This window comes from Myxine glutinosa, chromosome 2, assembly GCF_964187855.1.
Source record: "Myxine glutinosa chromosome 2, kmMyxGlut1.1, whole genome shotgun sequence".
NCBI lineage: Eukaryota > Metazoa > Chordata > Myxini > Myxiniformes > Myxinidae > Myxine > Myxine glutinosa.
Window position 1 is genome coordinate 91587279 of NC_136262.1, and position 14592 is coordinate 91601870.

At 44.9% G+C, this 14592-nt stretch overlaps 1 protein-coding gene across 13 annotated transcripts in view; it reads right to left on the bottom strand.

The window, feature by feature from the left end:
* Positions 1 to 14592, bottom strand: part of LOC137421571 (adhesion G protein-coupled receptor L2) — a 638565-nt gene that overhangs the window by 101355 nt on the left and 522618 nt on the right. For all 13 annotated transcript variants that reach the window (XM_068107767.2, XM_078771230.1, XM_068107766.2 and 10 more), the window contains 2 exons: positions 4098 to 4164; positions 2742 to 2833 (listed from right to left, as the gene is read on the bottom strand). In XM_068107767.2, coding sequence (XP_067963868.2) covers positions 2742 to 2833; positions 4098 to 4164 — 159 coding nt within the window. The remainder of the gene's footprint in view (positions 1 to 2741; positions 2834 to 4097; positions 4165 to 14592) is intronic.

The window sequence follows — 14592 nt, forward strand, 5'->3', positions numbered from 1 at the left end:
AACAAAAAAGAAATCAATGTTATTTGCTGGAATGCACTTGTACAACTTAAGAAAGTGATGTACTGGCAGTCAAAGGTCAAAAATATTGGCACCCTTGCACGTTTTTCAAATAACTCACAATTTTCTCAAAAAATAAGTTGAAATTGACAAAAGTGTTTAGTCTCCACAATTCTTTATTTCACTGTTAATACTACAGAAACGTTGTTTTTGATTCAGAACTTAATATATCCTTTTAAATCAGAAAATAAAAAGAAATGGCATTGACAAAATTATTGACCCCCTCAACTTAATATTTGTTAGCACAACCTTTGGACAAAATAACTGCAGTCAAGCCTTTCCTATAGCCATGAATGAGCTTCCTACACCTCTCTACTGGCAGTTTGGCCCACTCGTCTTGTGCAAACTGCTCCAGTTCTCCCAGATTTGAAGGTTTCCTTCTCCCAACTGCTGTTTTCAGATCTCCCCACAGGTGTTCAATGGGATTTAGATCTGGAATCATTGCTGGCCACTTCAGAACAGTGCAGTGTTTTGTCTTGAACCATTCATGGGTGCTTTTTGAAGTGTGTTTGGGGTCATTGTCCTGCTACAAGACCCATGCCCGTCAACGGAGACCCAGCTTTCTGACACTGGGTTGAACATTGCGCTCCAAAATGCCTTGGTCCTGATTTCCTGATTTCATGATGCCATTCACACATTCAAGGCACCCAGTGCCAGAGGCAGCACATCAACCCCAAAACATCACTGAACCTTCTCCATGTTTGACTTTAGGGAAGGTGTTCTTCTCTTTGAAGGCTTAATTTTGTTTTCTGTAAACATAGAGATGATGTGCTTTACCAAAAAGTTCTAATTTGGTCTCATCTGTCCAAAGGACATTCTCCCAGAAGGATTTTAGCTTGTTCAGGTGTGTTTTGGAAAACTCCAGTTGGGCTTTCTTATGTCTCTCTCTCTCAGCAGTGGGCTCCCACCATAGAACCCCCTTTCATTGAGTTGGCGATGGTTGGTGTGAATTGAAACTGTTGTACCTTGTGTCTGAAGGTCAGCTTGAATCTGTTTGGCAGTTGATCGAAGTGCTTTCTCCATCATTCAAACAATCCTTCGTCGCAATCTTCGATCAAACTTTCTCTTGCGGCCATGTCCAGGGAGGTTGGCTACAGTGCTATGGGCCTTAAACCTCCTGATAACATTGCGTACGGTGGACACAGGAACATCAAGGTCTCTGTAGATGTACTTGTAGCCTTGATTACAATCTTGTGTCTGACCTCCTCAGACAATTCTCTGGTTTTCTTTCTTTTCTCCATGCTAATTGCGGTACACACAGTGACACAAAACAGCAGAATGACTCCTTTTCTCTATTCAAACTGGTTGAATGAGTGATTTTTATGTTGCAGGCACTTGAAACTCACTACAGGTGAGTTCAATTCCAAAGTAAAGGAGAATCACCTGCATGAAATCTAATTATTTCTAGCAACTTCTAAAAGGTGTCAATAATATTGTCCAGGCCATTTTATGATTTCTGTGTGGAATGAGCTAAGATTTAGTAATTTCTTCAGCGTTTTTTGTTTTGTTCCACTGCAGATTAAAGAAATACATTTGTGGATACCAAAGATTTTTTAATTTCAACAATTTTCTGGAAGAAATGGTACATTATTTGAAAAAAGTGCAAGGGTGCCAATATTTTTGGCCACGACTGTATTTATTTGCAAAGATAAAACTCTGTAGCAATGTATTAGGCAATACCATGACTACAGTATTCCTTGTTAAAAGGAGAGATAGTCTTATCCTCATGCTGTAGCCTTCATTTATACTGTCAAAAAGGAAAACCTCTCACTAAATGCACAATTATTTGTAATTCATTCATTTGCAACCTTCCAAGAAAACTTAATATTAAATATTTATGCCCACCTCTCCACCTCTCCCCCCCACCCGCACTCCCACACACACACCAAAAACAAACAAGTAGATGTTGTATAATAAAAGCAAATTTTTTTTTCTCGCTATTCAACTTTACCAAACTTTGCGGTTAAGACAAGCAATTAGGTTTTGTCAGAATTAACAATAATTAATTATTTTCCAATATTAAGATTCTCAAAAGGTTTCACATGCATTCCTCAATATCCTCTCTCTCCCATTGTGTTTGCAAGTTTGCCCAGGCAGAGTGATAAAATGTGAAAGTTTCAATGTCTTGCCGAGGCCTGTCACAAAAGCCAAACTGAAAGTTGTAATTTATTGCAATCCCATTCAGGAGCAATTTCTTTTTTTGAGATTGCTTGTAGTATCTTGAGATGATTTACGAGTATTAATTAAGATTTAAGAATAGAATATATTAACATGTATGCATTCATGTTCGTTGCTTTGGCCAGATTAGGAATGGAGGGTATATGGGGAGCAATGAATTTAAACAAGGAAACAATCCGACATGTTCACGGGATGCACGTGATCTGAATAGCTAGACAATTACATATTATTGTGCCTGCTGTACCTGCTGTTATAAAGAGGTCATACCAGCATGAAAGTCCATCAGGTCAGTCTTGTATGGAACCCTGAGTGATGTACAGCTCTGGCTGTGCGGCACCGTAGTAAGGCCGACTAAGAAGTGATGATGAATAACAAATCACTATCTATGATAGTACGCTGCCTTCTATAGCTGTGCAGCTTGATGTGAGGTGGTGTGGATGGAAATAAAATAGTACTGCAAGTATGATCAGGTGCGAGAGATCGATATTGAGTGTTGAGACACTCACTTCGTGTTCTCCAGTCGGCTGGTATCCGGTTTTAGAGGAGGTGCGTGGCGAACCATCTTGTACAATGTGATGAGCAGGAAGATAAAATTTAGCTGCAACAGAGATATCATATTCACTTCACCACAGCCATGAAATCGAATTTAAAAAAAGAGATAACTGGTGAGATATTTAAAGCTACCTTGTCTACAATGGACTAATCGATCAAGGTGTGTGGCATACCATGATGACAGCACCATCTTTTGTTCCTTTGTATATTCATTTCAAGCACTGTTTAAATTATATCATGTATATGTTACACACTAAACAATGATATATCCATAGTGAGCAGCAAAGAGCATGGCATTTCACCATCTATTTTGCTGCCAAGCTTAGCACCAGAGCTCCAGCACGATTTGTGCAGTGGCAAGAGACATGTGGTGTTTGCGATGGAAGCCACAAAGGCAGCCGAGGATGTTTAGTGAGTGAGCAGATGCCAAATGGCATCTGTGAGACTACAGACTACTGAAAAGACAAAAACGTCCATTGAGAAATGTCACGTGCAAATCTTTTGGCAATTTTCACCATGAATTTCACCATGAACTTCAAAAGTTTATGGAACGACACAAGACTAATTATAATTCTGTTATTGTTCATGTATGATTCTCACCTCCAATTCATAGACATACTCGGTTACCTGGAAATTTTCTCAGTTCTCTCATGAATGAAGGTTCATCCACAAACCTTATTGTTACGCACCATAAATCGTGAAACTTATAAGTAACTCAATGGTATTCTATAATAACAGGCTCATAATTTTCACAAGATATTCTATGAGTCTGTTGACATAAGTTGAATTATTGTTTTTATTACAATGAATGAATGAACGAATGATCGTTTTAAGGCCATTTTCCCCGCTAGAGCAGGGGTTAGCCTTGCGGGCCCCATGACAATCATGGTTCCCTGTTTGAGGCAATGTTTGTATGGCCGGATGCCCTTCCTGGCGCCAACCCTTAGTCGCCTCTTACGGTGCGCAGGGATACGGTGTACCTATTCTAAACCAGGGTACACACCGGGATCATTCATCCCAGCAAGCTGGTACTCAATTTGCCGACCTCGGAAGGATGACAGGCTGAGTCAACCCCCCTGGCGTTAATTTAGCGATCGACCGGGATTCGAACCCAGGATCCTAGGATCCCAAGCTGGCACCTTAACCGCTAAGCCAACACCAGATTGTTTTTATTACAATGCTGGGGCCAATTCCTTCACTTGGCCTAGCAAAGATGAGGCAATACAAAAGGTTTAAAAAAATGGCTGAAACAAATCACAATTAAACAAATAATCAGTAGGTTATGTGAGTTATGTTATGTTTACCCTTACCAGGATGATAACAGCTACAGGACCAACGAAGCTCCATATAAAATAGTTATCCGTGTGGAGCCAGCATCTGAAATGGGATGGTAAGAGGTGTAAAAAAAAAGGCTTAATGTGAAGACAACTGAGATTGCGAGGAGGAAGATAAAATAAGTTGTCATTTGATTTCTAGTACAGTACTGCATGATAGTTCGATGACAATCTACCAGAGAAGCATAAATGTAAACCAGGTTGTGGCATTGCAGCATTACATTATATATATAAATATATATATTACTACAGAAAGTTGAAACGACAATCGTTGAAGACATGCTGAATGGAGAAGGTGGATCAGACTCGGCAACAGTTGCTAGAGTGAGATGTGCATGGAAGAAGTTTCGGGAACTGAGTGGCATGCTGATGAGGAGGGGAGTGTCGTTGAAGCTGAAGGGAAGGGTGTATGCTGCATGTGTGAGAAGTGTTATGATTTATGGGAGCGAGACATGGGTCATGAATGTAGAGCAGCAACGAAGGCTGGAAAGGGTGGAAATGCGAATGGTTCGGTGGATGTGCGGAGTATCGTTGAGAGAGAGGAAGACAAATGATGAATTGCGAAAGATGATGGGAATAGAGCCTGTGATTGATGCTGTGAAGAGGAACAGGTTGAGATGGTTTGGTCATGTGTTGAGGAAGGATGAAAGTGACTGGTTGAGAAGAGTGATGGAAATGAATGTAGAAGGAAGTAGAAATGCGGGCAAGGGGGTTAACAAGGAGAGATGCAGAAAATAGGGCAAAATGGAGGAGATTGTCATGGGGACCGCAAGGCTAACCCCCGCTCTAGCAGGGAAAATGACCTTAAAATGCATGTTGTTGTTGTTGTTGTTGTTGTACAGAAAGTTGAATGGTTGATTGGATTCTTGTATTCAAAATCGAGTAAACAAAAACATATTTAGTTCTAGTTCCGTCACATCGTGTCCGACTTCTGGTGAAATTTATGATTAGATATCTTCAAACATCCCTATCCTGCACTGCCTCTCAAAACTCTGGCAGAGACAGCTTGGTTGCAGCCTTTACCCCATCCATCCATCGGGCACATACAAGGTTGCCGCTTATTCTTCTTCTTCTTCCCTCAACCGAACCCAGCATGGTTGACTTCTCCAGACTTTCGTGTTCTGCATGCATGATGTATCCAAAGTGTGACCATTTTTGTTTTAACGTCAGCACTTCTAATGTACATGGTGGTCTCATATATTCAAGCACTGATTTGTTTGTTCTTCTTGCAGTCAATGGAGTTTTTAACATTAGTCCTCAACACCACATTTCAAAATAGTCACTCTTCTTCTTTTCTTTCTTTTTCACTGTCCATGATTCACATCCATACATCACACCTGGAAATACCAGATTGGAGACACCAATGGTGAACCAGAGCATTCACCAGCCTCCTCTTGGTTTGTATTGTCACATCATCGTCTTTCCAGATATTTGCCAATCCTGACATTGCTGTTCTCCTCAAAGTAAACCGTCTATAAATTTCTCCTCCACATTCACCGCTCACTTCAATCTTAGTCTGTTGACATAAGTTGTCAACTTATGACATGGAAGATGAAACTTTCCATTATTTCCACGTGATCATCTCCAAGTGTGAACACATCAATCGTCTCAGCTGACAAGATTTTAGTGTTTTTAGGTTTAAATGAAGACAATATTTTTTTACGTTCCTTCTTCACGACTTGTAGCAGTTTCATCAAGTCCTCTTTACTTTCTCCCAACACAGTGGTATCGTCAGCATACCTTAGGTTGTTGATACATCTTCCTTCAATCTCGACTCCATCCTCCATACATCATCCAAGCTTGATTTGCTCATGATGTGCTCACTATGCAGATTAAACAAGTTAGGGGAGAATGTGCACCCCTGTCCGATCCCCTTCCCAATTCCAAACCATTCTATCTCTCCATACTTTGTTCTTACTGTATCTTCTTGTTTAGTGTACAGGCTTCTAATCAGACATATCAGGTGCTCCGACATTGCCTTTTCTCTCAGCATAATCCATGATCAATTCATGATCAACACAATCGAAGGCTTTACTATAATCTGTAAAACACTGACACACTCTCCTTTGATATTCCCTTGCTTTATCCTTGATCCACCCTGGATTTGCGATTTGATCTTTAATACCTCTTCCTCTTCTTAAAACTGCTTGCTCATTGGGCATCTCTCACTTTATGAAATATTCTATTCTGTGTTGAATGATCTTTAGTAATATTTGCTTGCATGCGAATTCAATGGTTTGGTTTTTTGAACATTGTCTTGGATCCATTTCCTTTGGAATGGTATGTAGACTGACTCATTCCATCTTTTAGACCATACGACCCCCCACAGATAAGTTGTTAAAATTGGATTGCCTCCTCCACAACTACCTAAAAGAGTTATATTGAAATTTCATCAGCACCTGAAACCTTTCCATTTTCCAGCTCTTTCAGGGCTCACATTCTCACAAAACGTCACATTCTATTACTATCAGTTCTTGCTCATGTTCTCTTTCCTTGAAGGTTGCCATCACATTGCTATGTCAGTTATATGGAGTTACAGTATTGTTCTTCCGTCCATCTTTCACCTGTATTTCTTTTGTCAGATATTTTCCTGTTATACTCTTAAGGACCCCCAATCCTCGAAATAAACTTTCCTGTGATTTCTCTGTTCTTCAAAAAAAAAAAAAAAATCTTGATTTTCCCACTCTGTTGTCACTTTATATCTCTTTGCATGCCTCATTGAAATAGTTGGCTTTGTCTTTTCTCGATTGTTGTTGGAAGTCAGCATTTGGCTGCTTAATGTCCTCTACTGATGCACGTTCGGTTTTCATCTCTCCTTTTCTGTCTGCAATATGTATTGCCTCTTCTGACAGCCATTTAGCCTTCTTCTTTATGCTTACTTTTGGGATGTCGTTTTGGCCTCTTGTTTTATGTCTTCAACCTCCTCCACAATTCGACTGGCATTCTGTCAACCAAGACCTGGTCTGCAAAATGTTTTTGTTTTACCCTTTATTACCTCCACCACCAAAGGTGGACAGAGGTTATGTTTTCGCCCATTTCTGTCTGTATGTCTGTCTGTCTGTTTGCATTTCTGTCTTTGAGCAGGATAAGCAAAAGGTTATGGATGGATTTGGACGAAACTTGGTGGAGAGGTTGGGTGTGTAGCAAGGATGAATCAATTAAATTTTGGTGAGGATCCAGATCCGGATACTAGAATTTTTAAGGGATTCTTCACTATTGAGAGATAAGGCCAAAATTGATATGTAGCACGATATTTAAAAAAGTGAGACGGATTTGGAAGAAACTTGGTGGATAGGTTGAGTGTGTGACAAGGATGAATTGATTCAATTTTGGTGACTATCCAGATCCGGCCTATCAGTGAGATACAAAACGAAAAACTGTTCAGCCTGGCAGAGATATGGGCTCTACAAAGTGCCGTTCTAGTTGTATATGTTTTCGATAGGTTTTCAAGGTCATATATGGTCCGACGTTTTGATTTTTTACATTTCTCAATTTGACTTGCAGCTTTGCCACAAGGAATTCATGATCTGTCCCACAGTTTGCGCTTGGCAGAGTGTTGGCATATTGCACAGCACTTCTCTGTCTTATGTTGATTAGAATGCAGTCAGTGTGATATATATTGTTACAGATCTCGGTTTCGGCACTCCCCTTACCGAGGGGGGTTTAATCCCCTCGTCTTTTAAGCTGGCCGTTCGAGTCCTAGAACTATCTCGCTCCTTTGCGGGATGAGATTGGCCAGGGTGATTGGTCAAGGATTTCCCAAATACCTTCACCAACCCCTCCGCAAATCAGGGAAATGAGTCCCTGCTCGAACCGCGGATGTGATGGTAATTGCCGAGCGGTTTAGCAATCCACGATCCGAGCCAAGAGGAAACGAAAGGCAAAGAATATACAGAAGAAGAAGAAGAAGCAGGACACAGGGCAGCCTTAAAACAGTCTTATATTACAACCCCGGACAAACAAACAGACTTACACGAACAGGGAATGGCAGGAAGGAATGGCTGGAAGGAGGAGAAGGTCCAGGCAGACGGCAGGGCAGGAAGGTCCGGGTAGATGCACAGCGTCGAGGTCCGCTCCAGTCCACGCTCCGGGCTTTAGGCGAAACCCGGCGGCAGCTGCACGTATTAGTTTCACGCGGTCTGACAATGTGAATATATGGCGTAATGTCAGCGGACCCACTCTTCTGCCTCACGATCCTTCGCACTCATCTCCCTCTCACTCATCTCTTGAAGCAGTCCCTCGCAACCACTTTTATTGTCCGTTGTTGTATCAAGCCGCCGGCTCCGATGACACGCCTACCGGTCGGCTCACCTCGGCCCTGGTTGGCCGGCAAGGGCTCGCTGGCTCCACCTCTGATGGTGCGTTGACGTGCCACACCTTGTTCTTGCGTCCCGCCCCCTTTTTCCTCGGCTTGAGACCGCATGTTCAATGGCGGCTTGGGGCAAGCAATCGAATCAAGACAAGGAGGAGCGAACGCTGCCCTACCGCTCTCTCTGCACTTTGAAGAGCGGGAGCGATGATTGGGGAAATTTAAGGGGCCTATCTTATTTGATTAATGCAACGCAGATTCAACTATTGGGAACAGATCCTTAACTGAAACACATAATAATGAAATAACTACAGAGAGGTCCTATGGTGCTTTACGTGTTGTACATGGACTAACTAGGATATGATCTTTAATAAAGCCAAATAATGGGGATATTTACAGGGGATAATTTAAAAGGGAACATTTACTAAAATTTACAAAGTGAAGGTTGTAAAAACCATAACACAGCACCCGTCTCTCCTCCAGGGCCGTCCCGGCCCGAAATAACTTTACTTAATGTGACACTCAGGTGTAGTAACCCTCTACTATTAACCTTACCCTTGAGTGCGACAGTTTTAAAACAACTAAGTATATCCCGCCTGCTACGTTGCATCCTACCGAACAGACTCACGCCCACAGGATAACCGAATCACGGAATTGTCTTCAAACTATACATTTATGGTGGGGAGCATCATTTACAAGACACTATTTGGTATTTACAATGCGAACCCAGGACCTGTCATTTTGGGAGACAAAAAGATCTTTTGAAAGAGGAAGGAGTATGCACTGCACTGCACCGATACACCATACTCACATGCCCGGGGATGCACAATTGATATTGCAGTGCACCCCCGAGCACAAGAGCATTACAATTCACCAAAGCACCAAAGCACCAATCAGCACTAAAACCACCATCCAGTGCTTATTTCACTCATGTCATCACATTTCAATTAAAAACAAACTGATGACCTTGTTCTTGTTTCTGCTCTGCTGGCCCGATCTTTCTTGATGTGGTCGTTCTTGGTGTTGACTCTTCTTTGCTTGCGGCCTATTTGAGGATAATACAAAAGGCACACAACGCGTCCGCTGTTTTTAATTATGGCCAGCAGGGGCCAACTAAAGGTGGTCCACCTGCATGGCGTAGTGCCACCTCTCCGAGGTCCGCAAGCAAGCTTTTCTCTGGCCATCATGGCCGGTCCCAGCAGAGGGGCCAGGCCCCAACACGTGGGGTCCATAAGTGTGTGGTGCTTGGCCACAGAAATGTGTGGTCCATATGGTGGTGCTGGGCCGCAAGTCGTGCGGTCCATAACGTGGTGTACCGGTCCAGGCAGGCTGTGCAGCGGCGGTTCGGGCACACAACTGCGGCTACATGCGCACTCCCCCTGGACCCAAAAGAACAAGCCGAGTGGGGAAGGAAGGACACAGCAAGCATCGGGGCAAGGTCGCAAGGGTACCCATCAAAACAAGGTAATGCAAGGTGAGGTGCGCATGGGAGCGAGCGGAGAAAGCTCGTCCCTACTGCACGCCACCCGCCCCTGTCATCTACCCTACCCTTGCCCTTACCCCGTATTTACAAAATTCTACACATTTGCAAATTCCGTCTCTATTGTCCTGTCTTCCCCATATCTCCCCTAATACCAAATTCGTCCACAATCCCTCTAACCAAATTTGCCATCAAGCCCAATTTCTCATCAATTCCTCCTAAGGAGGAAGAGATGGAACAACAAGCACAATGTCACCCCCACGTCATGATGCGTCTCACCATTCCAAACATTTGCACAAACCGGTGGTGTGGAGTCCAGTCATCACCTCAGGTGAGTGGATGCAGATGGTGCGAAGAGATTTCAATCCTAACTATACTTCTAAATGACTTTAACACTTTTACTCTACCCGGGGTCTTTCCCTGCCAAACCATTGGCCATCTTACACTATGTGGTTCTAAGAACCGAACTCCCATGGACCAAACTGTGGTGCTCATCAATTTGGGGTCTCACTCCCCCGATTCTTCACCCTGTGCCTTCGCACAAATTTCCGGCCTGGGTCGTGTGGCGCTCCCAGCAGGTCCGCTCACTTGCACACCTCCGCCACTGCAGTTGCCTCCCGAGCTTACCTGCTCCTCTCCCTAACCTATCTACCTGGGGAAGGCCCTCTGGCGCTCTCACCCCACTACCGCCCTCTCTGGCGTCGGGCTACCCGGGTCCGTCCTCCGGATCCTCGGGCCCCATTGAACAACTCTACTGTCTCCCAGAGCCTACCTGCGGCCTCACCTGGCCGACATACTAACAGTGGCGGAGTGCCCATTTAATCATTCGTACTAACAGGCCACACGCACAGCCATGCCACTTTACTCATGCACCAATCACAACACTCCCGTGCAACTACCCGCACCACAGATGCCAATATCCAACCACAATTTACCTACTCCCTCTACCTACTTTTAAACTACCCTCCCTGGGTATTCGTGAAGGGGCCATCTTCCCCATCCACTCCTTTCGCACCAACCACTCCACTCCACATATTCCACACTACTCACTCCACACCATCCATTCCATACTCCATACCATCTATTCCATACTCCATTCACTCCATGCTCCATTCACTCCAGACCATTTATTTCCCACAACCATTCTCACCTACACCTGTGCTTCGCTTGCACACCTATGCCCACACACCTGGTGTCACCCGCACACCTGGTGGCACTTGCACCCTCCTTCCCTCCAGGACCATTCGCTCAATACAATGCACAATCACAATTACTCACATGTCCACAATGCCCTGCTCATTCACTTTCACACACATCGTTTACGAGCATTGCCTCATTTCATAACCAGCACTACCGTGCACTTTCATACCAATTCCTCATTTCATCACTCTCACTACAAACACAACTACATCATCTCGCTACCTGGTTTCCCCTCTAACTTAGTGCTTCCCCCAGCCATCCCTTATTCTATGCACAACCCACGTCGTTATCATCCACTAATCTGCTACGTCCCCTCTACAGGTACATGTCGCTACTTAACTCTACAGTTACCTATGGTCATCTTTCTAAATCCTAACAATACCCTAACCCTCCCGGGCTAGTTTACACAGCCAAAACCCCATAAAATATTGCTCATGTGCCCTGGCAGGATGGGAGGGATGGCAGAGTTGCCATCCCTCCACATCGGGCATCTCCCATTATCAATTTTGCCCATCCAATTTTTGCCATCAAATTTTCCCAATCAAATTTGCCAATCATTACTGCCAATCATTTTTACCCATCAAATTTGCCAATCATTACTGCCAATCATTTTTACCCATCCAATTTGCCAATCATTACTGCCAATCATTTTTACTGCTACCCCTAATCGTCCATTATTCTGAGCCTCGGTGCGTCATTACCTTTTCGAAGCTCGGCTTCGCAAAGCCGAGCAATGAATACGGGTGGTTTGGTCGCCTGCAGGTTGGGTCCGTCCGGCACTCGATTCAGGGGAGGAGGTTTGGTTGGGCCAATGTTCAAAGCACCATCCCATGCGGGGCCTTTCGCTACCATGCGCGGTGGGCCAGCCTTGCCCGGGTGGAACGCCGCCACCACAAGGGGGCGCCGTTCCGACCCCTCCTACCTTCCCTCCAACCGGGCCGGTCGCCTTGCCCGGCAAAGCGCGGACTCGACCGTGCGGGGCGGGGCCCGGCGCGAATCGTGCACGACGCTCCGATCAGGAGCGACGCGACACCGATTCCCGCCGGCTCACGCAGCCCACACCGCCCGGCACGGACCGGGAGCTCGCATCGGCTAAACGTTGGTCTGAACGCTGTCCCGTTTAACGTCGATGCTCCCCGTACATGCTCACACCACTCGTTCCGTTCTTTGCTCATACATCCCAGAACACACCTTGGCGCACACTCATCGTTCGCACACTTCTCGCGTGCACTCTCCCCCGTTACGTACTCCGTAACCACCACCACGGCCGTGCACTCTTGCACATACCCACTCACGCGCTCCGATGTGCCCTCCCGCACACGTGCCACAACCAACTCAGGTGTGCCTCCTCGCACACTCTTTCCATCCATCTCACTCTTCGCGTCACTCTCATCACACATACACTCCAACGTGCATTCTCGCTCGCACTCGGTTTCACTTCCATACTCTGCTTGCACTCTCCCTCGCACTCCGTAACACTCTCGTGCTCTGGCGCCATTCGCACACGTGCGCCGTTCACCTTCACACTGCTTTTCTTCACACGCGCGCCATTGCTATTCACACAGCGCACCACGGACCTCCCACAAACGCCTGCGGTACGCTGGAATCCCAAGCGCGCGAAAATTCTTTTCGCACCAAACATTCTCCCGCAAAATCTTTTTGCACCATATACCACCTTACTCACCTTTAGGATCATCCTCTCCACACGCACCTGCAAATCTTTATAAGGATTAGCAAGTACGGCATCAGGATGTGAATTCAGACTTTGTACATTATCCATTTCTCCCTGCCGCGAGTGCCGTTCTACGTCTGCGGTCTCTCCAATTCCAATTTCCACTACTATTTGTTCGGGTGACAAATAGTTCGGATTTGGTTCTTTGCCAATTTATTTTTCCTCGACGGCCGCCTGTTCTAATAAAATAAAATTCTCTACTTCGGCGGTCGCCGGCTTTCCCATAACCCGGGTCGCGATCTCTATACCCATCCAGTTACCTGCGCCTTGCTCCAACCCGCTCAATCTGCGCTCCTCGAGTCGCGCTACCTCGTCGTGCACCCCCGCGACCTCTTCGCCCACTCCGCGGTCTCTCTCCCTCTCCACCTGCTTTATCTCATACCTGGCTTGCCCCCTCGCTAACCCCTCATTAATTTATTTGGCTTGGCAAATTATGCCCCCCAATTTTCCCAGTAATCCTTCCAATCTGTTGTCTAACCCCTTAAATTTGTTGTCTAACCCGCGAGATCTTGGAGATCTCGCGAGATCTTGGAGACGGCGGCAGGGATTTTCGAAGCTCCACACGGTCTCCACGTTTTTCGAAGTTAAGTCTGTTCACAATTGTATTTTGTCGAAACTGTATTTATCTTTCGGTGTGTGAAGTTATTGTGTGCAACTTTGGTTGTTTCTCGGTGTTTATCTTTCATAAATTGAACGTCTGTTTGCCGTGTCGCGAGCAAGGCCTTTGCCGCGTCGCGAACGATTTGAAATCGAAGTTAAGTGATTGTTCCCATTTGTATTTTCGTTAAAACTGTATTTATTTATGGTGTTGTACGTATATTGTGTCCCGACGAAGATTTTTCGGTGCAAATCTTTCATACCTGTATTGAAAATGGTGTTAATTCGTGTCGTGTCTTGAGGCCTTGTACAGTGTGCACTGTACAACCTTGAGGCTTTGTTTTTCTCTCAGCGGTCCGTCGTTTGTGATCCAATAACTTTCGTTCTCTGTATTCCCAGTCTTTTCACCCATAGCCTACTTCCTTGTGTAAATCTCAACTCAAAAAAAAAACAAACAAAAAAAAACAACAAACAAACAAACAAACAACAACATTTCCTTCTCTGTTCTCATTCGTTTATTCATTCTTATTCGTTCGTTCGTTCTTCGACCACGTGTTTCTCCCCCATTTCCCCAGATAGTTTTCACTCATTAACCTTCAATGTTTACACTTTCCCCTCAAGTTATGTATTCCGTCATATTTTATAACACCTTTTTCTTCTTCTTCTTTAAAAGGCTGCTTTCGACTTGCTCACCAAATCAATTCATCCCAAAAAAAATATCCATCTCCTATAGTGCCTTTTTTCTACATTCCCTAAACTCTCCTGCACTCCATCCTCCATCCAGCGTCCTTAAACGTATTTTTAACTCGAAGGTCACAAGAAACTCATTTTGCAATAAATGTTCGTTTCCCATAAATCGTACACTTTCAAAAATCCAATCTCACCCCTCCCCTCCAAATCTTCCCCATAACCCCTCCCCTCCAAATCTTCCCCATCACCCCTCCCCTCCAAATCTTCCCCATCACCCATCCCTTTCAAATCTCCCCCCTTGCCCCCTCCCTCCTAAACTACCCCCTCACCCCTCCCCGCCAAGACGCCCCCTCGCCCCTCCCCTCCTAGACTCCTGCCTCACCCCTCCCCTCCAAATCTCCCCCATATCCCATCCCTTTCAAATCCCTCCCCTTGTCCCTTCCCTCCCAAACTCCCCCCTCAC